This window comes from Crocodylus porosus, unplaced genomic scaffold (genome assembly GCF_001723895.1).
Source record: "Crocodylus porosus isolate Cpor-Errol unplaced genomic scaffold, CroPor_comp1, whole genome shotgun sequence".
Taxonomy (NCBI): domain Eukaryota; kingdom Metazoa; phylum Chordata; order Crocodylia; family Crocodylidae; genus Crocodylus; species Crocodylus porosus.
This window is the reverse complement of record NW_017728933.1, coordinates 7,775,376-7,799,189: the sequence shown is the minus strand read 5'-3', so window position 1 is coordinate 7,799,189 and position 23,814 is coordinate 7,775,376. Positions and strand designations below refer to the sequence as shown.

At 44.7% G+C, this 23,814-nt stretch overlaps 1 protein-coding gene across 1 annotated transcript in view; it reads right to left on the bottom strand.

Annotated features, from left to right (window-relative positions):
* Positions 1-23,814, bottom strand: part of KCNU1 (potassium calcium-activated channel subfamily U member 1) — a 92,951-nt gene that overhangs the window by 19,993 nt on the left and 49,144 nt on the right. The window contains 5 exon segments of the mRNA XM_019546150.1: positions 3,193-4,631; positions 5,483-5,595; positions 6,949-7,143; positions 12,466-12,608; positions 17,697-17,774. Coding sequence (XP_019401695.1) covers positions 4,451-4,631; positions 5,483-5,595; positions 6,949-7,143; positions 12,466-12,608; positions 17,697-17,774 — 710 coding nt within the window. The 3' untranslated portion in view covers positions 3,193-4,450.

Sequence of the window (23,814 nt, the reverse complement as noted above, 5' to 3'; positions counted from 1 at the left end):
GCAGTGATTCGAATCAGTGTCCCCCGAATCAGCTGGATCCGAATCCAAAGGGAATACTAGCCGCTTCGCACAGGCCAAGTCATCTCTCCTTCTCAGGGCTGAGTCCCGTGCGTCACACACAATCCTGTCCCTGATTAGGGAGTCCTTTATGTCTCCAAAGTTACATGAGAATGCCAGAGTTTTCAGTGCTGTGATACAGGCCTCTATTCCTTCCTCTTCCTCTTGATTTCTGGTGAAAACCTGATAATCGCTCTACAGTCTCATTTTTCCTGGGGTCACAGGAGGCATCAAACGCTTCTATTAACTGCTCTAGTGGGTCTGGCTTCCCTGGCATCAGCGTTGCACTTACTTCATAGCCTTTTTCCCCCCGGCTAGATAGAAAAACAGCTTTACCTTCACTTGCTCTTATTAGCCATGGTTAACTCTGCATTCAAACTGAATGCTTGCTTCCATTGTGTCCATGGCTGTGCCAGGCTCTTTGTGTTGAAATCCAGCTGTCCTGGGGGCTTCAGTCCCTCCATGCTTCCCGTAATCTGTCCGAATCACTGCTGGGGCCCAAGTCTCTCTCTTCTCTTGGGCTTCCCCACAGGCTTTCTGCTGCCACCATGCTTCATGTGAGCCTGTCTGGGTAATGGAGGAACAGCTCCCTACTTAATATAAACAGTGTCTTTATTATAGCAGTTTCTTACAGAGCTGCTACAGGGCCTGCTGTTCTGCCCCAGCCTCCCTACCTCTTCCTCCTTCAGACTCCTCCTTTCTGCTGCTGCTGGTTTTGCCTCTGAGATCCATACACCTTCCAAGAAAACCAGTGCAGCTCACAGTTTTATTCAAATGGGCCAGTGAACAGCCAGCAGATAGGTAGCAACTCTAGCAAGTCAAAGGGCCTGCAGCCCCTGGGTAATTGAGGAACAGCTCCCTTGAACCATCCGGGTCCCACAGTTTGGGTTGTTTGAATACTTACTCCCTCCGGCATCAACATGAACCACAGCTGAAATCAATGTGAAATCAACTGAACATGTTTGAGAATAACTAAAGCACAATCACCTTTTACACTTGAAAATAATTGGGTTGTGCTAGGTGGCCAGGGTAGAAAGCATAATCTATGCCAGTTTAATGCATTTGCTTATTTTCTCTGTATAAGAAGTTGCCATCCATTCCTATTTCCATCAAAGGGGCCCTCCTATTCAGTGACAGGGTTGCAAAATCCTTCTTTGAGTTATAGGGCTAGAATGAATTTATTTTTGAAGTGCAATTACGTCGAGCATTTTAGTTACGTGCTCAAAAAACAAGGCTTCTCAGAGCTAACTGAATCTTCCAAATCCAGGCAAAAGTTTAGGGGAGCTTCAGTCTCATTCAGGTAAGCTCTGTTCTACCCCACTGAAGCCACATAAATTTGGGGCTGAGGAAAGAGGATCTGCAGAGAGCCGAGTTCTTCGTGTCATTGTAGGAATCACCTGGTCTGTGCAAGACAAGACAATCACTGTTTTCCCTCATGGTCTAAACATTTATGAAGAGATCAAGCAATACACATACTGAAGAAAACCCCAGCTTATTAAGCAAACATTATAAACCACCTACTTAGAAGAAAAACAGGGCTGGAAGCTCCCAGACTATGTTGTGGAAAACACTGCGCTGCAATCCCTTAAGTACAGTTTATCTGTGCTCGTCAGTAAACCCCTTCTCCCTTCCACTGCTTCAAATCAGATCTGTGATGATCAGGCACAAGACAAGCAAAAAAACCCCTATTATATTTCACTCGTGTCAGCGCTTTGGTTTCACCTGTCCTAAGCGAGACTCCACCAGTCTGCCATTTGCATAGCACCTACTGCGATTGCATTGAATTTTTGCTTTCATTGGTATAACTTCCCCTCCCAACTCTGCACCTCTCCAAAGGATTTGAGGCCAACGTGAGACACAGCAGCTCCAGAGACAGCACCTGATGTTTCAGGCTGAAGGAGCTATTATTTAAACCAAGGGGCCAACTACCAGTAGTGAAGACAGCACAGAAATGGCTGGAGGAATGTTGCAGAAGCAGGATCTTGTAGTTGAGGCTCTGAGACAGAGGAAAATTGGGTTTTCCTCTTGTTTCCTTCACAGATTCACTGTGTGACCATGAACAAGTTGATTAGTATCTCTCTACTTCATTCCTCCACCCGTGAAAGTGGGAGAACACCCTCTTCCTCTTGGTTGTCTTGTGTTTTTAGATAACAAGAGCAACCATTGACAATGCTTGATGATGAGCCTTAGGTCTCTGCTTCCATATTCCAAGGGAACGCAGCTCCCTTTCGCTTCTGCTTTCTCTCTATCAGCCACCAATGTGGTTTGTGGCATGTAAGATCTTGGACTGCATGCTGACAGAAGAGCTGTAGTGTAGCGGCTCCCATATCCTTCAGGGTTACATGCAGGATCCAGTGTATGAGTTTGTAGCTGCAACTGGTGTTTCTTGGGCAGGGTAGAATCCCATCAAGAAAGCAGCCTACCTCTTGGCCCACACAGATCTAGAAAGGGCTGGCAAAAGGAAAGCATACTTCCTTATGGTATTTTGGTTTCTCTAAGAAGAGTTCAACCATCAATCTTTGCAATGCATCCTGAATCGAAAATGCGGAATTAGTTTGCTCCAAGGGAGAGAAGTCCAAGGCAACAAGTCTGAGATCTTACACTAAACCCCCAAAACTTCCCCAGAACCCAAATCCAGGGAGGCGCCAGTCAAGCCTCAGTCTAAGTACTTGTCTTCATCACCATCATTCATATTATTGTAACACTTACATATTCATTGTCCTAGGCAGTGCACACATGGTATGAGAGTCACAACCCAAGAGCCAGGCACCTAAATCCTCAGAGGATGGGTCGTTTCCTCACTTTATAGAGGGGGAGCTGAGAGACTGACCCATGAAATGACTTGCTCAAGGTCACATGCAAGCTTGTGGCAGAACTGGGAATTGAGGCCAGATTGCCCAGTCCTCATTCAGCAACCTCCTCCTTGATGATAGTGCAAGTTCAGATCTGCCTGATCCCCAGGCGAAAAAAGTCTGCTGCATTATTTAAGTGAAGACTTGTTTTCCCCTTTAAAATAGAAAAAGGACCAGGACCTTCTTCCTGAGCTTCAGGGATCTGTTAATTGGCTCCCCAGTAAAATTACAGAGAATCAGCTGCCTGATAATAATTGTAAATGACAGAGACTATCAGGTTTACCTTGTGATGTCCCTAGGGAGCTTGCAGTTAGTTTAGTCTGAACTCTGCGTCAGCTGTTCGGGTTCCTTTCTTCTCGGCATGCGGTGGCTGGACTCAAGCTGCAGTCTTTCAAACCTAATTAGTGTTAGGGGAAGAAGGAGGGGGGGAAAAAAAAAGAAAGAAAACCTTCCTCCTCCTTTCCTCTACTGACTTTGTAATGTTTGCAGTGTAAGGACAGGGCCTGATTTATGGTGCAAGTTCATTTTGGGTTTTTATGTAGCATACCAATGTCTTCCGTTGTGCTTGCAAGAAACGCACAGCTTAGCGTGCCAGTCTTTGAACTGCATTGTTCTTTCGTCTTCTGCATAGTAAAGAAGCACTCATTTCCTTAGATCTATTAGAGTTTGTATGTTTATAATAAAATAGGACATAGTTAATTCCACACATTGCTCAGCTGAGAGCTGGAAACCTTCCAAGCACAGAGCAGACTTTCTTCTAGCCATGGTAGGGGGTGTTGTCAATACAGTTAGTCAACAATGCTTTCAAGTCTTGAAATTTCAGTAATTTTTCAATGGTAAGACATCCCTCTCTCATCCCCCCAAAAAAGAGAAGGCAAAATTCCCTCTAAACATTTTAACTGTAGAGCTGCTTGCCAGGTTAAATTGTTAACTTTCAATTTAAAAAAATCATGTTCTAATGGTTTAGATTTTGAAACAATTTGGGAATGTTTTGATTTCAAGTCCCCATCTCCTTCCCAATTTTTTCTCTGCAATTAATAGTGTATCAGTCCCTCTGGGTCCAATCCTATATCACTGATATCAAAAAGAGTTTTACCACTGACTTACAGGTCCAGATCTTCACACTCATCTTACACAGTGGGGACAGACAGCAGTACTTTCCTGGATTTCCTCTGCGTCCTTAGCTCTGGCTAGGGATGGAAACTCTCACCTGCCTTAGCTTTTCTGTGATACCATGAGTGCCCCGATAACTACAGGGAAGCATCTGTCCACTTGTCACTTGCAAGACAATAATATTGGTGAGATATTTTTAAAGGCACATGAGAAGCCAGGGGGCCAGTGACAAGGGAGTTAGAGTGAGATGTGTATGCCTAAGTCCCCCAAAGTCCCTTGAGAATCTCAAACTTTGTGCCTATGTAGCTGGCTTGTGTCAATATTTATATATTGCAAATTGCCTCTTACATCCATAAGAAATAGCTACCAGGAAACATCATTCTGGAGTCCTAGTAACCAACACATTCTGTTTTATTTGCAGAGAAAGCTCATGCATTCACTTCCATCTCAGCCCGGGAGTAGTCTGTTGGGCTTGGCTGCTTGCTTGGGGGCAGACCCTCTGTCCAGTCAGACAGGCAACTGGTTGTTGAGATGTTGAATGGGACAACACAAAAGAGCAGATCTGTAGGCAACATCTTGAAATTGTTCGGAGGCCGAGCAATCACACACCTGAAAAAACACCAGAAAATAAGAACCTAAACATTTTGTTGGGTCCCTTGTTTAAGGGACACACAAGATGGCAAAGGAATGGCAATTTTTTGCAAGGTTTAAGTGCACACGAGAAAATACTTTGAACAATTAGAGGGTGTGTATTATAAGATACCATTTATAGGACCTGGGTTCACTAACCATTGGAACAGATCACATTTTTTTTCACTGCTTGGAGTCTTTAAATCTAAGGACTTAGTGTCTAAGAGTTTTGCTCCAGTTCAACCACAAGTTCTCAAGCTTATTGCAAGAATCAGAAAGCGGAAAAGGTCAGGTGTGTTTATTTGTAAAAAAAAATATGAAATGCACGGACACAGGCAACAGCACTAACAGTACCCCACAGGCTCTTTTCTAAGGACCATGGTTCACATGAAAGACCCATTAAAAGAACTTACATCAGTTGTAACCACCACCGGAGTTAGGCACTTCAAACACTCCCTTTTCAGGAGCTATCCCAAGCAATAGCAAGGATGCTTATCATGATTTAACCTTGGGAAGGGGTCTGGGATATCAGTAAGTGTGGTCAGTGAGTTTTCAGGGAGGCATGTTGCTGGACTGGCAGGGGATGCTCACATTTGAGGTTAAAGTACAATTATAGTTGTAGGTCAAGATGAAGGGGTTATGACAGAGCCCTGTAGAGGTTCCACCTGTAACTTGGGTGGGAGAAGCTTGCTGAACAGCCACCTGCCATGGGCATGCTTTTACTCTTCCATTTGCAGGAGTGCTTCAAAATTTACTGCACCTCCTTGTCCGCAACTAAAAAAAAAAAATGCACTATGAATATTATTGATGTACATAAGTTTTATCTGAACTATACTCCCCTGTTCTTGTACGGATTAGGCTCTTCTATGAGACGGTAGAGGCCAAAGCAAAGGATTCCAAACAAATCTAATGCTTTGCAGAAAACATCTCCGAAACAGCCCTCCTGCAATTATACAACAACAAAAAACCCAACCAAATTTAGAGGCAATAGGCTCCTTTGCAACCCACTAGTGAGATTGCTCAAGAAGTACTTTTGAACTGTCATGATTTAGTATTTGTCTGATGGTAACACATAGGTGTTCCACTTATGGACCAAGAACCCACCGTTTTTGGCATTTTACCAGCTAAGGTCAAAGAGCTTGAGGAGCTAAGAGGCAAGTTAATATGAAGTAAGGATACCTGACACTTGTAGCCATTTGCAGAAAACCATTTCAGGCACAGATTCAGATCCAGTGTAAGGACTTTGCATTTTATACTGATCAGATCAGCTTACATCTCCACTAGTGTGCATGTCAGTGATTGTGTTTCACAATCAGCAGCCAGTAAAAAGGCAAAGCCAAAAAAATTAGGCTGTCAGTCAGCAAAAACACTGAAAGTTGATCATGGGTTATGTACTCTGGGACTTGCAGGGAGCCAGAACTTCAATATGGGATTAAAAGAGCCAGCACCTCTGCTAGGGAACAAGTGGCTCCAGGGATATGTGGGCACCCTGCTATATCCGTATTATGCTTCCAAAGTGTTTTATAAAAAAGAAAGGAAGTTTCAGTGCATACAAGACAATGTGGGATCAGTCACCACTGCTCAGTTAAGGACTATGTATGGGCAAGGTCCCACAAATACCTGAATTTCATTCATTCCCATGCTTCATCCAGCTGTATTGTTTGCTTTGGTGACTCCATAAGTTATTGATTTTTTTTTTCACAGGGGTGGAAATAAATGGCGCTTTTTGCAGCGTATTGCCATGTAACCGTCAAGCCAGCCTACACCAGCATGCAATATCACTTCAGAGCAAGTGGCGTAACACGAGGGTCTGAAGCAGTAGGGCATTATGCCCTGCGATACCAGTGTGATCCAAGTCAAGGGTATTTTGCATTTTAGTGACATCTGGGGTTGTCACTGGGTAAGCTGGCCAGTTTGCCGATAGCCGAAGAGCTGACCCATTGTTGCCAGCTGATGATAGAAGTTGGCATTAGACTGTCAAGACAGAGAGGAGCTATTGACCGGCTGCACTTAGTAATAATTTCCCTAGTCAATGTGAGCCCATGAGATCTCTTATCCCATGAAACTTTCAGGTATAGGACCCATAACACAAAGATTAGGCTGATAACACTCACTGCTGACTGATCTTACCCACTGATGGAACAGTAACATGTGGCCTGGCTATGCTCTCAACATGCAATAAGTTAAGTGGGACTCCAGTGACTTTAGAGGAATTACTCCTGGCTTACACCAATGTTAGTGAAATAAGAACCCATCCTATAAAACACAGCTCTACAAACACTGTGATATAACTCACCGGGGAAACTGCTGCAAGTCCCTTCCACAGTGGCAAAAGAGCCAGCTTGCACCTCACCCTAGGTGCGACATATGATATGCTGTTGTCACTGGCACTCAGTTCATTCTTCTCTGCAAGCTGCTCCTCCAGCTCTGGGCTTGTCCCACCCGTCACCAGGGTCTGGAGTAAAGCTAAGACATGGTGGTTACAGTAGGTCTGGAAAGAAAAGGGCATGCACAAGTAAGAAAATCTGCAGGTGAAGAGGCGCCTGCAAAAGTCAATTCACGCAATCTGAAAAGGAACCATGGGGTCACAACTATGGCACTTACTGAAGCTAGGGAGGGTCTCTCTGCAATGCATGCTTCAACTCTGTGACTACAATTGGTTACCCACAAAAACATTGCAATTGCAACACAGATATATTCTCAAATGTTGTTCTATATTTTCCTATACATCAGAAGTACATCAGAAACAGACATTTCTCACAGATTTTATTTACACAAAATAACTGTTTTTTTCATTTAAAAATTTTCTGACAGCACGTTTTTGACCATCTCTACCTTTGTCCATCCCAGCTCTAAGGGGTTCATGTAATAGGGTTTCTATTACTTTCCTCAGAAGACTTTGGGCATGTCTATACATGCTATTGATTCAAAGTAGCCTTACTGGGCAGTAAGCCCGCAGGGGAGCACATCTATACATGCTCCCTCTAGGAAGCAGATTTGCTCCCAATGGGAACAGCCTGGTACAGGGCTGCTCCTGCCTGGCTCTGCCCCTCCTGCAGCAGCCGGGGGGAGCTTCAGGCTCTACTCCTCCCCCTCCCCTCACCCCCATCAGGGGCTGGCAAGGGGTATGGAGTGGTTCTGATGGGCACAGGGCCAGAATAGCTCTGCCAGCTGAAGTGGCAACTGTCTCCTGGTCCTGTGCACATCTGGACACACAGCTGCCAGCAAGCCCTCTGCTGGACATGGGGTTTACCGGGAGCTGTCCAGGGTGTGAAGCAGCTGTGGGCAAGCCTTCTGCCAGCCACGGAGCACAGGGCTGGTAGGCAGCTGCCCTGCTTGGCATGGAGCTGACTGGTCTGGGGAGGACAGGAGGAGATCTGGGAATCCAGCTCTCCCTGTCCCTTGCAGCAGCCAGCTCTGTACTGCATAGAGCTGGCTGCTCTGGGGAGTAAGCAGGGGCTGGGAATCTCCATGCTGGGTGGAGCTGGCTGCTCTAGGGAATGAGTTGGGTCTGGGAATCCAGCCTTCGCCTGTCCCCCCACAGCAACTAGCTCTGTGCAGCATGGAGCTGGATTTCCAGCCCCCACTCACTCCCCAGAGCAGCCAGTTCTGCATGGGGAGCAGGAACAGGGGGCAGAGAGCTCTCCACTCCTTGCCCTGATCAGTTCCCAGCTCCTGGAGGGAACCAGGAAGATGAGCAGCACCAGAACCATGGACAGAGAGCTCCCTGTCCCCTGGGGCTCCCTGCTCGCTAGGCTGACCAGGAGCAAATTTGCTCCCAGCCAGCATCCTCACATTTTACAGAGCAGTATCTACTGCACAGTTAGGTTACTACCTGTATTTATAGGTAGTCACTAAACGCACAGTAGACTAATTTACTGCACAGTAAATGTGAGCATGTGTAGATGGTGATGCTTTACTGTGCAGTAGGACTAATTTATTGTGCAGTAAAATGCCTCATGTAGACACACCCTTTGTTTGTTACTAGATGCCATTTGGGACTTTGAAAATCTCCTCCTGTAAGTCTCTTCTCGTCAGTCTAGTAGGCTGCACCACTTTTTCTCAAACTGAGCCAGTCTTTTTTGTCACTCAGTTTTATCCTTCCACTCTAGTTATGCCTCCTTATACTATCCTAAACAACCTTGCTTCCTCTTTGCTGTCCAGCAACTGCAAATAAATCTAATTACTGTAGTACACTGTAAAGGCCTCAGTTGGCCTCTGGGCAGACCAATAGTGAGTGACAGCTTCTGCCCCAAATTGCTTATCGCCTAAATGGACAGGCCAGACACAGGGTGGGATGGGAAACAGAGGCATTAAAACATGGAGGACCTTGCCCTGGGTCATGCAGCAGGCCAGTGGCAAAGAATGGAAGCAAGTGCCTTAGTATGGTAGCTATGTTTTTTTTAAGCTCTGCAGTGTTTTAGACTTGAGTTATTTCCTTTGAAAGGAGACCCATGAAGCTGGAATTGCCCCAGAGGTCTTAAAATATCTCCCAAGACTGGCATTATACTGCATTCAATGAGTCTGTAGTCCAATCTGTGTAAGATACAGGAGGCCTGATTTTACCCCGTCCTGCACTTCTGTTGTTATTTGATGAGTAATGAGGGCATGAAAAAGGCTTACAAATGAGAATGGTAGCATTGGACACCTATTCTGCACAACTGTCAGGTGGTACAAGCAATTCAAGCAAGAAGCTGGAGTTTGCTACAGGAACTATTAAGCACACCCTAAAACATTAAAAAGACAAAGGTAGAAGAAAAGTGACTGAAACTTTTGCAACCCCCAGGAAAAAAATGCTTGTCGTTTAAGTTCAAGTTTGTTGCAAAGACATTAAGATTTTTCTTATTTTTATCCCAGCTTGTTCCTTCTATTCATACTCTCAATGCTTCTGCTGACTTATTTCCATTCTTCCTTTAAAGCTCATTTTCCATAGAGAACCACCTCGTGGAATCTGTCACCTGCATTCTCATGAGGAAAGAAACTAAACAAGCTGTAGAGAAGGAATGGTGTTACTAAATCCAAGCTAAACTTAAATCTGCTTAAGAACATATGACCACGTTGTCGGGCAAAAGGGTATAATGCTGTTAGAGTAATTCTCAGCCTTTTAAAGCAAGGCGCTATAGTCCGGTGTTATCCAGAAGTGATACTGCTCCAGGGGAATCTGCACTTTACATATTTAACTGAAGCATGCTGAGCTCTTTAACATATCATTGCTGTACTTTTTGACATCAAAAGGATTGTATTTCCATACTTGGGTGAATTAATAGGATTTGCGTGTCACCCTCATTCTGTACTTTCGTTGCCGAGTTATACTGCAGAAGTTTGAAAGAGAAAAAACAACTAGAAATGTCTAAGAGTGTGTGTGTGTGTGTATGCATGTGTAGGCAAGATTTCAATGCATATTAAATAGGTCTCCAAGATAACTTTAAAGGAGCCAGGTTCTTACAATGTACAGGAGAAATATTACCAGCTTTGCTATGTGTTATTCAGTTACTGCTTGAAGAATAGGAGATTCCCCTGGACACCACCACACACACAACGGACCAGTCTGTGAATCCCCATACTTCTACAGCTGTGCCAGTAAAGCCCACTGACTTCATGTTGAGAGATGTGTCTTTGGAAAACTCAAGTGGAAGCGTGGAGCACGTGAAAATCTGGCCCCTTTGTGACTTGCTCCTGACCAAGCCAAAAATGCAAGACAGGACCCAAATTCAGTCCCAGGCTCTATTTCAAGACCACAGGACTGTTTTGTCCTTCTTTTTGCATTGTCTCTTTTCTGCCTAGAGAAACACTGAGAATCAGACTAGAATAAGAGCTGATTCTGCTTATGACTTCCAAGTAAGCTATATAGTATTTTCCAGAACATACAGCAACTGCTTTTGCACCACACCAGCACCTCTATCACCATCTTTTCCTAGTTACAGGATAAGACTGGCTCTGAGGTAACCTCAGGAAACACAGGGCTATTCAGTAGATCCTAATAATGATCAGAAAGCTGAAATGATATTTTATGGCTGAACTCCTTCTTCTTTTCTTCATTCTCCTTCACTAGTCTTATTTTACCAGTCTCCCTCCAGACAGTGCAGCTGCTACACAATATCTTGTCTCTTTTCCTCCTTCCCCATACTTACGGACTAGCTAACATCTAACCAAAAGTGCTCTAAAAGCTGAGCTGAGAGTTCATCATTCCTCGACAGACCTGGGATCTTAAGTCTGAGTGAAATTTTATCCTTTAAGACAAGTCATGCTACATCTCAAGTTACTTTTACAGTTGACACTAGCAGTCATTAATTACAGTCAGGCTGATTGACATATCAGTGACTAGCAGCAATATAATACTTTCCCTAACACTGAAGCCTTCTCAAGAAAGCGTAACTGGACTTGACACTCTTATTTCGGACTGCTTATCCCTTTGAGAGATTTGTTTTGTATTTATTCAATTCCTGTAAAAAACTGCCACCCAAGCAGTATCCCCTTACACCTGAATCCAGAGCAAATCACATGGAACTTGACTGCAGCATGGATGGTGGTGGGGGAGGAGAAAAGGGGCACAGCCCAGTTAAGAAAGAAGGGCAGCCAGTTTGGGAGTCGCAAGCTTATATGAATTGAGCTGCTGACTTCCTGCCAAAATGCCGGCTCAACTGCCCTACGCTTTCCATCACTGGTGTCACTCACTCCTGACAGCAACCTGAAGCTGTGGGGGAGGGAAATGCCATTATTTTGTCTCTGCTTTCCTTGCATTTTCAATGCAATGTGCCAGGTTAAATCCACCCTTAATAGCTCAGATGATTTACAGGGACATCATCTATAATTTATGTCAGTTAAAGACTTGTTCATTTGAGAGGTTCCTAATCTGATGTGGCCTGCAAACTTTTGGACCACCTAGGGTCTGTCATCATGGCAAAACGTATAGTTTTGGCTGCGTATCTTATAGAAAACACACCGTCAGCTTGAAATAAATTCCTCTGAAGTCAATGGAATGACTCCTATTGAGTTCAATAGGTTTCACATCACACTTTAGGTGAATTTTAGTATTATTGCTGGACTAACTGCCTGGAGAATGAGTTTTTCTGTTTGCGCCCCTGCCATCAGTTAGATCAGGGGGGTGGTAGTAGAAATTTCTCTTGTACCACATCTTACCACTGCATCTCGAACCATCCTTGGAGGAGCTCCCAGCTACACAAAGGAGCCAGACGTTTGACTCTCTACAGTCTGTTTGGTCTTTGGCATCATTAACAGAACCTCCAACAAGGGGGCCAAACTGGTGTCATATGTAATGGTGGTTGGAGTGCATATCATTTTCTCACATGGATAGATTAATTCTGACTGCATCATGCTACAAAAACCAGATCTCACTGATTATAAATATCTTTTACAGCATGCAAACATTCTTAGGGGGAAAACAAAAACGACATCTTATAAAGTAACTCCAGATGTTCTATCTATATAACATACATCGTGACAGAGAAGTGAGGGTACATGTAACTTTATGCACTGCATAAGATATATCTGAGAAATGACGACTCTCTAAATTCCCTCCAGCCTGTGGAGCTCACTATCACAAGACATTGCTTAGGTCAAGAGTTTAGTGAGTTGCAAAAAAGGGTAGCTGCTTAGAGAGATGGCACTCAAGGGATAAGCCAGTCTCTAAATTAGCCCACTTTTTCTGTGGTTTCTTCCTCTGTGGTGTGGTGCGGCTCATGATGGCTGCTGGTAGAAAAAGCATGCTAGACTGGCATTGTCTTTGGCCCTTGATGGTTGCAGTCCCTCTACAGAGGGTATGATATAGGAGGTAGGCGAGGTATCTACTTACAGTGGACAGAAGAGAATCCAAAAAACTATCTGAGAAGATAGCTCCACTGGAAAAAGGGGTGGAGAGATGCAGCTCCTGCTCTGGGATCTGAGACCCGCTGCTTCCAGCACTCTGATCAATAAAGTGGGCATTTGACGTGGATTCTGCAGAACAAAATGGCAGGGACGTGAGGCCAATGAAGTACTCCATCTTGTCCACCCTCGCCAGCCAACACAGTTGCAGGAGAAATCCTCATAGAAGGCAGGGTAGATGTGCACCTTACAGACTAACCAAAGTCAATATCCTCATAGTTACAAATGACATTGCTTTAACTTTCTTTTGTGTTCAGTGAACTGTCTCCGTGCATCCAAGCAGAGGGCACCTGCTGTGCCACTGAATGTACTAGGTATGTCCTAGTATTGCTGCGTTGCTAGGGAGGATGTTGATGAATGACAGCAACACAGCTGGAGAGGCACAGAGTGAGCAAAGGAATTAAGATTAAGAACCCATTTTTTCTGTTAAAAAAGCACATGTAACCCTTCTTTGATTAATGATTAATTTATTTCATGTCCCCCAGGGCTAAGAAACATTTGAACAGATAATCTGTAAAGCAGGTGACTAAAGCTGTCCAGGTCCGTGTTGCTATTAATGGGTCCAGGTGCTCCATCCAGAAGTGGATTCTGTATGAAGACATTTCCCAAGCTAAGGTCTTGGTTCAATCAGATTCATAGCTGGTAGAAATCAACATTTCTCTATTACATGTCTCTTAAGAGTCTGCATAGAAAAACCATGGGCTTCCAGGAATGGGCTGAAATAAGGCAACAGATTTGGGTGGTTTTTTTTCCTTCACATTCTTCCTCTCTCCCTGGGGGAAGAGGGGCAGGCAGCGTCAGGTTATTTAGCTATTTCTCTCCATGGACTGAGGAATTTCTAGCAGTCCTTATTCCAGAGGCACATCCATTCCTAATATGTCTGTCAACTACAGCAGAGCAAATCACACACTGTGAAATGCACTGGAAATACCAGATGGACTCGTCAGCAGTAAATGCAATGGCCTTTAGCTCAGCCTGCAGTGAGGTGGCTGGATTTAGTTGTTCCCTTTCCTGGCTGCCACCTCATCTCCCCATCACTCAGTAGTCTCTTGGGGGCCTAAAGGCAATGGCACAATTCTCCATACGCTGGAAGAGCTGCCTCCCTCCCAGTAGCTATACCAATATACAGCCCCTTTATGGATGCCTGGTGTCTGTATTTGTTCCACTAAACCTGTGTATCTGTCTATCATGCCTCATTACTTCAAAATGTACCAGGAGATGGCCCCTCAGGGCCCATGCAGCTTCGTGCTTCACTGACATATCATTCATTATGAGCACCCAGTATCTATGGCGTAGCTATGGCAGATGTCAGCCAAGCCTGGTAGCACCAATTCAGGCGAGCTATCGTATTGCTGGTGAAAATCCCAAGGAAATGGCTTGGCTGCTTCCGATATACATGACTGGAGCCCTTGGAGGGCTCTTTTCATCGTGGAGATTAGCTCCAGCGATACCTTGCTGTCTCTATGGGGGACTGGGATCCTCAGGGACTTCCTCTCATAAGAGGCAATTGAAGAACTGCAAGGAACTCTTTAGTATTCACAGATATATTGAGGAAGCTCTTAGGGGCTAAACTATTTGGAGTCCCATTATGCTAGGTACCATACAGACATATAATAAATGTCATCCCTTGCCCCACCACTAAATAATTAGTCAAAGAAAAGACAATGAATAAAATCCTGATCAGAAATGAGCCATAGAGGGACCTGCTCCAGCAAACCACTTATTCATGACCCAACTTCAAGCATGTTAGGATTTCTCTAATTGGCCTGGGACTAAATCATATGATTAAACATAAAAGTTTTGTTAAAACAGGGTCTGTGCAAAGGACTGCTAACAAGCTTTAGCTGATCAAAAGCAAGTCTCAATGGGTTTTGTGCTTCTAGGTCTTAAAACCTTACGGGCATCTCCTTTTCTATCCTATTGCCACATGTAGGAACAGATTCCCATCCTGTCTGAGGCTGTGGCAGGGGCAGGGAAACGTGTGCCAAGAGATGGGACATGCATCATTATTGTGTTGAAGATTTGATACAACTAAAATCTGAAGCCACGTCAACAAATTGCAGGTGTTTTCCTCCGAACGGACACACCAGAACTATGGGGAAGCATGCCCTTGGTCCAGTGCTTGTCTCAAGAAGTTAGCATGACTGTACAGCCTTGCCTCAGCAAGGCTGGGCCACAGCAGCTGGATCAAAAATCCCTGAGATGCTGGGAGCCAAGAAAAATAAAAGCACAAGCCCTAGCACAAGAGAATATCAGAGCATGATTTTGGAAAATTCAGGAGTCAGAGTGTCCCCTTGGTTGAAGGGCTGGCACAGCAGCTATGGTTATTTTCTTCTCGTTTATTATTTACACTGTAATTGGCCTTCAGCACCCCTGAGCAGGATGGGGTGTTGTACATGCACAGAACAAAGGGATGGTCACAGAGACTGGAAGCTCTGGGAATTGTCATGCCATAAATTTAATCTGTGGAACCATTTCCAAGTTATCGGTACTTAGAGAAATCAGGTGACAGCGATGTGTCATTTTAACACTCAAACCCATTCTCTTCACTTAACCCCTGTCCTCCCCAACAATGACCATTTAGCCTAGAGAGAATTTTGTCTGCACTATGAGTGTTTATACACGTGGTCCAGGTGTGTGTGGGGAGGGAGGGAAGCACGCTTTAATTACAGCACCTCTGAGAGCTGCTCTAATTAAAGCACCTGGAGCATCATATGCATCAGCATCCCTGCACTTCAGAATAGTAGCAGGGATGCTGATACATGAGATGATTAGCCAAGTCTCCTCCAACATGCTGCATTCATGGCACATCAGAGCAGCCTCACTGCTTGTGTATAGGTGCCTTAAGTGGGGACAGGATCTGCTCTTGTACAACAACAGTATTTTGGAGGGGGCAGCGCCATCCTGAGAAGTGATTCAGAGGCCTGTTAGTAATGAGCTGCTAAAAAGAAATTAATTTAAAAATGAAGCTTCACAGGTCTGCATAATCCAACAGGCCTATTTGATGTATAAGGTTAACATGGGACTGACACTGGTGGAGCAACAGCTAGCCCCCTTGTTATGGGGGGTGGTGCTATTGGGTATATGTCAACTGATTTCTGGGGGCAAGCAACAGCTAGCCCCCTTGTTATGGGGGGTGGTGCTACTGGGTATATGTCAACTGATTTCAGGGGGCAACCAAAATGAAAACGGGGATGGAAGTGAGGTTACAGGTTCAAAGCAAGTGCTCCAAGGAGGGATGCACAATTAGCATAATGTGGGCCTAAACTTAACAAGGATCTCTTCAGCCTGGGAAAAAAGCTGGAAATTTCATAACAGTTGTCATGTTTTCTGCTGCTTCCCAGCATCTGCAGAGAGTTAAGACGTGAGAAGGCACTGCCAGGCCCTGATGGCATGAACAGCCAACAGGCTGTCCATCTGAGACTGTAAAGAAGGAAGGCCTGTGCCTATGGCACTGGGCTGGACCCCAGGAGTTTTGGATTCAGTTTCTGATTCTGCCCTAGACTCTGTGCGATTCTGGCAAGTCATATGATCACTCTGTGCTTCAGATTTCCCCTTCTAAGATGCAGTGGCAGTAAGGTATCCCTGCAGCACAGGAGCACTGGAAGGAAAAGTTAATTAGTGTAAGTGAAGTTTGGTAATAATATATCATGGTGATGAAGAGCATTGAGGTGGGTGGAATGTTTGGCTAGTAACTTGACCTTGGGGCAGGTCTGATGAGGATGATTTTTCTGTGGAAGAAGGCACAGTTGCACTTTTCACTCCTACTCATACCATTTCAATTAGCTCAGCTGGAGAGAATCTCTTAATAGAAATTCTGTTGTTATTTTTTTTTCCAGGATTCTTCATTAAGTGTTAGTCTATATGCAGTAGCTGCCAGGGCAGAATTAATACCATGACACCCTCCCCTGCCACTTTCTGATATTTTACTCCCTGCCCCAGCTGGAACTGGGAAGCACAGAGGGACAGTGAGGGAAGAGAAACAAGAAATGTTTTAATGCTTTTCCAAACCTCAAAAGCAAGCAAAACACACCGCTTATTTAAAACATTTCAGCTGTCCCTACTCCAATGCAGGACAATCCTCAGAGGTCATCGGACAACTGTATGAGAAGGAAGGTTGTAAATCCTAGCTCACCTATGACTATGTTCCAAGAAGTGTCCCTGGGTTTGCTCTGTTCACGTGGCATTTTAAAGCATCGTGTCAAACCAAATAGTGTCTGAGTGACTCAGGGTCCAGTCATAATGCCTAGCAACGTGCTACGCTAATTTGATGAGTACTTTCTTGTGTCAGCACTCTAAATGGAACTAAACATCCGTGTCCCCCGAGACCAACAGCTAAGGCATACCACGCCAGTGTGATGCTGACTGCTATGTTACTAGTAATCAGTTAATCAGTGCACATGTTCCTAATTAACGGCTTTAGTATGTAATCACCAGGGGATGAAGACAAAAACAAAAACAGTCAAGAGTAGCATGAAAGAGCTCCATGGATTGCATTTGTTATGAATGCTGTCTAGAGTGGCTGAACAATGTGGGGCAATGAGAACACAGGTCCACTCATGACTATTGGTGTAGAAGTCACTAGTCTAAAAGTAAAACACTTGGCACTCTTGATCGATCTATCTGGTGATGGGGAGATAGGAACCCCATCACCAGAGTGTGTGAACCCCTCACTAACGTCCCAAATGATCTTGCACACAAAACAGCCCTGATGGCTAGCTCTTTGGAAGACGGACTGTCCTCTTGTTGCATATCTGGAAGAGCCCTTGGGTGCTACTGGAATACAAATTACTAGGAAGGAAATGCGACCAGTCACCTTTTTGGGAAATCATAGCTTGCCCAAACTCCCCAGGGAGTTAAATCTCCCGAGTCCCACTGCAGCAGCAAAGCCATAAGGATGGTCTTTCACTCCTAAATGGACTCTTTAGTGGTTTGCAGCACACTGGGACCAGGTACTACTTTGTTATTTTTATTCTCCTGATAAACCATCCCAGCTCCCTCAAAGCCACTGAATTAACATCTAAGCCAAACCTTTTAGTCTCCCTTGGACATACAACGCTTGTCACTTTCTGCCTGTGAATTCTAAAGAGGGCCCGAGGTATATAAATAATGCAGCCCGCATATTGCTTCTGCGAAATTTGTTCCCAAAGAATAACTTACTCAGCTCTGTGATGATGGGGATCCTTTTATAATATAGTGCTGATTGATTCTCCAATGTTCTCACTCTGCCAACTGCCTCTGCAGAAACAGTCAATAACAACATGGGGAGAGAAGAGAGGGAGGTAAAAAGAGGGGTTGGGAGGAATGGTTCAGAGACTGACAAGTGCAGTAAAGCACTTACCTGGGCCTAAAATAAAGTCACTGTCATGCAAAAAATAAATAAATAAATCCCAAAGCATTCCCTATATGGGGAAAGTTTCTTGCTTTCGTTTGCTTTTCCAAGGTGCATTTTATTCACTCAGAGCTTCAAAGGATTAAAAAAGAAAAGCTCTCCTGGGAGCCGCTTATTGACATCATAACTAAAATATAATTACCCTCTGTGGAGCAGCGGTGCTGGTAATAGTGTTGTTAGGCACAAAGCCCCCAATAAGCCAATTTGCACTTGGAGGGTTTTTTCTTTTCCCTTCAAGGAGACTGTAAATAAATGGATGGGACATGCACAGCAAAAGTGAAGGGAAAAGCAATGGTCCTGTGTTTTGGAGCTCCACACACCTGCCTGGAAGCTAGTGGTTTAAGAGAGACCCACTAAAGCTACCCAGAGAACATGATCCTTTTGCAATACACAGACTGGGTGATTTAAGGAAATGGCTCCAGTGTCCTTGTCCCCACTGTGGCAAGCTCCAGGAGGTTCCTAAAGGTTTAATGCCTGGGGGTTATGTATGAGGGTTTGAAGGGGTGATTTGGGGTAACTTCTTGGGGAAAAGCATGCCTGGGAATGGGACTTGACCCACAAAGTCCCTTCCAGTCCTATGTGTCTAAGATTTATGCAAGTATAAGTGGCAGGAGGGTCAGGGCCCCCCCCCCCCTTTTTTTTTTCCCAGGACAGTTGTCAGTCATGGCTCTATTTTTTGTATTTCTCTTCCCTGGTTTGGATAGATGCTGATTCTGTTCTGCTGCCTCATTCATCTATATAAATACCTTGCTGCTCATCACAGTAGTATCTGAAGAACTGACTACTAAAGGGACTGCTCATCACCCAAGATATTATGCAGGGTAAAGGCTGCAGAATCCACGATAGCAAAAGCTCTTTACTTGTTGGAAGGTCCTCTTCAGAGTCAGAAAGAGGACGGTGGGAAATGGATCACATCCATAATGGATCCTGTGCCAAGCGACTGAACAATGAAGGATGACAATGAAAGAGGGATTCACTGGTAAAATGCAATGAGTCCTTTCTCTATGCAGATCCTCAGATGGGCCACTGTTGTGATCCACTGTGACAACTCTTCTGTTCCTAGGGTTGGGGCAATGGGATTGCTAAAAAAAAACACTTGAAATGTGGGGCATACAAACAACAGCTCAGAAAGCTCTTCCCAGGCATATTCTGGCATCTCAGAACATCTGCCGAGGAGATTGACAGAATGCCTGAAAATGAATTATTGTCTTTATTCTGCCTTTCCCGGTACTGTAGTGGCTGATTTGAATGTCTGTCAGATCATTGCCTGGATACATTTTCCTTATGTCAATATTTTTGCTACAACACAGTACACAGCACTGTACCTGAAATCTTACACACTGGCAGGGTGCTATTACAAAAGATTACTTAATTGTAGATTACTACTGTACATTTGAATTTCAGTAGCATATTAAGTTGTCAGACTTAATTACCGTTATATGTTTAGATTATGCCACAGATTATTTAGTTCAGTACCTAGGTTTGCCAACCTGTTTGCTCTGTGACATGACAGGGTGATAATTACAGCATTACTGGAAAACCTAAAATTTTCCATGGGAAAGACTAGAAGTCCTTGGCATTGATGCTGACCCTAGTTAATGCTCATTCTTGTGGGTGTAAGTAATGTTTACCTCTATGTGGGTCTGTTTCTCTCAAAGCTTTCTAATTCAGTACCCCTTGGGACAGGTAATGTGTGGAAGGAGTCTGGTAGGTTTGGATGGAAACTATAGGAAATGCTCATAATGAAATCCAAAACTACAAGAAACGTGACTGATTCAGCATTCGTTACAACTTCCAAATTCAGACCATGGTTGCTGCAACATTCAGCAGAGTTTCTGGGCCATTTGGGGAAACCTAGGTCACATCAAAATAAAGATAAATGCATATGCTTTCCCAATGCTATGAAAATGAAAAGACTAGCTTTCTCTACAGCTTCAAAAGTTTCGTAGTAGGACAAGGGATCCACAGAGTGGCTGAACATCAAGTCGGGTCACTGACTGGCCCATCTGGACTGGCAAATGCTGCACAAAATTGAACGAGCTTGAAGTATCTTTTCCTTTTCAATCACACTTATGTCTTAACAACCTTGATAAGGAGGTATTTTTAAATGTTCCCCTTATGCACAAGCAGCTTTCAGGATGTTAAGCTGCAGGAAGCCTTTCAAAATCTATACTCTCCCCTATTGTCCCAGCTCAACTGTTCCTGCCAATCAATCTTTTCCTACTCTTGCTCCCTAAAATGGACCTGCATCATGCTAGGGAAAAAATCTCTCTCAGTTATAGGTCCCTGGATAGGAACCTCTAAAAGGTCTTGCATTTGAGGAAGGCTGCAATCCTAATTTTTACAAGTAGAATAATTTGGGCTGCTTATAGCATCTCATAGAGTTGATTCAGTTTTTGTTATCATTGGTATTGTCTGCAGGCCTCTTCCTGGACCCTATAAGCAGCTAAGCACTTTCTGTACTAGGAGGAAGGAAGAAAGGGTTCGACTTGTGTAGCTGCACTAGTACAAGCCCGGACTGTTAATGGACTGCTTCAGTGTAAGACAAGAGACTTTTGTTGGTGCAATTTTCTCCAATAAGATGCCATACCAGGTTTCAGCATTACGAAGTGATTTCTATCAGGACAGAAAAAGTAAAAGCTCTTACAGGACAACAGTAGGTGCTCTGGCTCCCTGCCCCAGTAAATACGCCAATGGCTTCCTATAATACCTCCACGGCTTCTAAGCCTTCCAGAAAAGAGAAACAGATGATGGGAGATATTTGGGGTGTGTAGCTACACAAGCAAAGATATAGCTATGTTAATACAATTTTCCCTAGGCTAGGCAAACACATAGGAAGCAGAGTGTACCTATCAAGGTCTAGCCAGGTGGGGGTTGTAGGACCAGCCGTGACACCCCTTGGGGACCACGCAACACTTGCCTTGCTCCAGCTCTACAGTGCCTTCCCCTTCTCACTCATCTGCCATATGCCTTGATGCATGTGTTTGATTGAAAGGGGGGCTGTCTAAGGGTCCTGGAGTGAGCCCCCATTCTTCTCAGTTCTGCCCCTCAGGCTAAGTGGGTCCTTTTGACTTGGCTCTGTGCCCCGGGGGGCACCTGCAACCTTACTGGCTATTACATGGGCTCTGTCCTCCCCAGCACCCACGGCCATGCCGCGCAGAGTTACTGTATGATAAATTCCTGCCTCGGTCTTCTCAGCCTCCACCCCTTTCCTCTGGCTGCAAGCTTCCAGGTCTGGGCTCAGAGATTTGGATCCAGCTATCAGCCCTGACAGTCATTAGTATCTCTGGGTGCTGAGCTCCCAGCCCCGGTTTCACCCTTCTTGGACTGGCCCCCTGGTCCTTCCTGGGACACTAGGGCCCTGGCCCTGGTTCTCACCTCTCTAGGCTGTGAGCCTCTGGCCCCAGTCCCATCCTTCTCAAGCTGAACCTCTTGGACTGATCTGGCTTTCACCCTGGCTAGGCTTCAGCCACTTTCTCCTAGCTTCAGTCCTCTGGGCTAAGCCTGTTCTGTGCCTTGATCCCCTAGCACGGCTCAAGACACTCCCATGCCCCAGGCACTATCAGGACCTCTGCCTTCCCCCAATAGTTCCAAACCCAAACCAAACTAAAACCAAGTTAAAACAAAAAGCAAAACCTTAAGCGCTCTGGCTATAACTAAACCTCTAGCCTCCTGGCTATACACCAAAACTCCTACCCAGCCATGAGCCTTAGTCTGCCGCTAGACCTCAGCCCCTTCACTTGCTGTCTTCAAGAACAGCACGCTCACAGTCCCTCTCTCAGCAACAGGCATCCCTCTTTAACCTCTGAAACCAGACCGACTGCCCTGGCCATGGCCCTGATCTCCCCAAGCCCTGCCCCTTTCCAGTAGGGTAACTCCACAGGGCTGACCAGCGGTGCCCTGTAATTAGGCTTACCAACTGGTCTCTGTAGCAGCCTACCTGTAGCAGTGCCTTTTCTCCCCCGCAGGACTCCAGCCTACAGTCCTACTGCAGAGCAGCTGGCACTGCCATAGGCTTCCTACTGCTCACGTGGGCATTGTCCTATTGTCAGCGCCCTATTTCCCGGGGCCAGCTCTCCTGCAGTTTCTCCCTTGCAGTCTTCCCCCACCTGGGTTTCTCCCTGGGCTCTTTCTCCCATAAAGTAAGAGAAAGCCTTGGTCTTGCATAGGTCTCATGTCTATTATATTGCTTCTACTTGCTTCATATCGGATCATGCCCTAAGGGGATAGACAAATGATCCCTTTCCCTTTTGTATCTGGACCCGCTGTTCACTTCAGCAGGTCTCTTTAGCTGCTGGCAGGTATCACTTTTCACCTGGAAGTAGTCCCATCCGCTGGAATCACCTGAGACAACATTAGCAGGGCGGCGCATAACAGAACTTTAGTGCAGGAAGAGACTTGAACCCTTCCAGTGCTGTAGTTCATGCTCCCACTGGGAGAGTGCCAGTAGAGAAAGACCAATGAATCAAAACCTGTACTTAATGTCAGATTTTCAAAAGTTAAGTAGGCAAATGGATGCCTAATGGGTTTGTAAACATTCCTAAGCAACTTGGCTACCAAACTCCCATTGAAATGAATGAGGATTAGGCATCTAACTTGCTCTGCATGTTGTGAAAATACCATTAGGTGTTCAGTCTTTAGGTGCCTAGAAACCTTTGAAAATCTGGTCCTTAGGTAGTCCTGTAGACAGCACTAAGGTATTCCTAGGAAAAGGAGTTTCTCACTGAGGACAGCTGGCCATTTTGGTTTCTTTCCATATGGTTACAGGAAAAAAAGAAAAAAAATCAAAAGAAGAAAAAGTTACCAACACCTTTCAACAGTGTTGCCTGCCTTTAGCCACAGAAGCCTTTTATGAACCATGCCTTTTTTTTAGATGGACTTCTGTAAAATAATCAAGAGGGCTCTAGTAGTCAAAGCAGCATGGAGCCTAGTTCCCCTTTTATCACCTTCATCCATAACCTGGGGGCTAACCATGTCACTTCTCCATTCCCTAACACTATCTGCAAAAGAGCATAATAGTCATTGCCTACCTCCCAGGGGCACCTGGCTGTAACATCCCTTGAGAGCTTCAGAGGATAGTTTCCACAAGTGAGTAAATATGGCCTTCATCTTACAACTCAATCCATAGGGACCACCTGCTACATGAAATCTTGGCCCTATGCATCTAAATAGTTACAGCAGCAAGGAAGAAAATTGGCTTGGTATTTTAACAATACATCTAATGATCCTAGAAAGGAAAGATGGCTAATTTTTACACAGAGGGTGAATCACTAACAGATTTAATGGCTGGCTTGGGGAGAAAAAGAAGCTAGTGTCTTATCCTTATTTTGTAAATGCATCTTCATTTATTGATGATAATATCCTGTAAGTGAATACTGCATTTCTGTCTCCAGAAAACACTGTAAATCTGAGGCATGGCCTTAATTGAGTAGCCAAAGATTTATTATATTGGGATTGTAGTCACTTTACGGATCCAGAACTCAGTAAAAATAGAGTTAGACAATAGGTGTCTTGTAAATATCTAAGAGTGAGATATGTAAAATAGATACAAATTGGGTTTTGGTTTGGGAGTACAACAGTCAGGCAGAAAGTCAATGCCGTTCGGGTACATGGTGATGGAATCTCTCTCCTCTTATTTAAATCACTTCTAGGAATAACCAATCAAAGTAAAAGGCAATAACAATGAGAATAGCTTACATTTCCATAGTACCTATCACTGAAAGATCTGGAAGCAGAAGGCAGTCTTTAACCGATTTGGCTTCATAATCAGCCTGAGAGATAATGGTTATTACGAAGTTATACACTGGGAGACAGAATTAGGTCTAAGCCTCTTTGTGCCTTTGGGCAGTAACCATGGCCATTCTATGACCCCCCAGCTCAATCCCT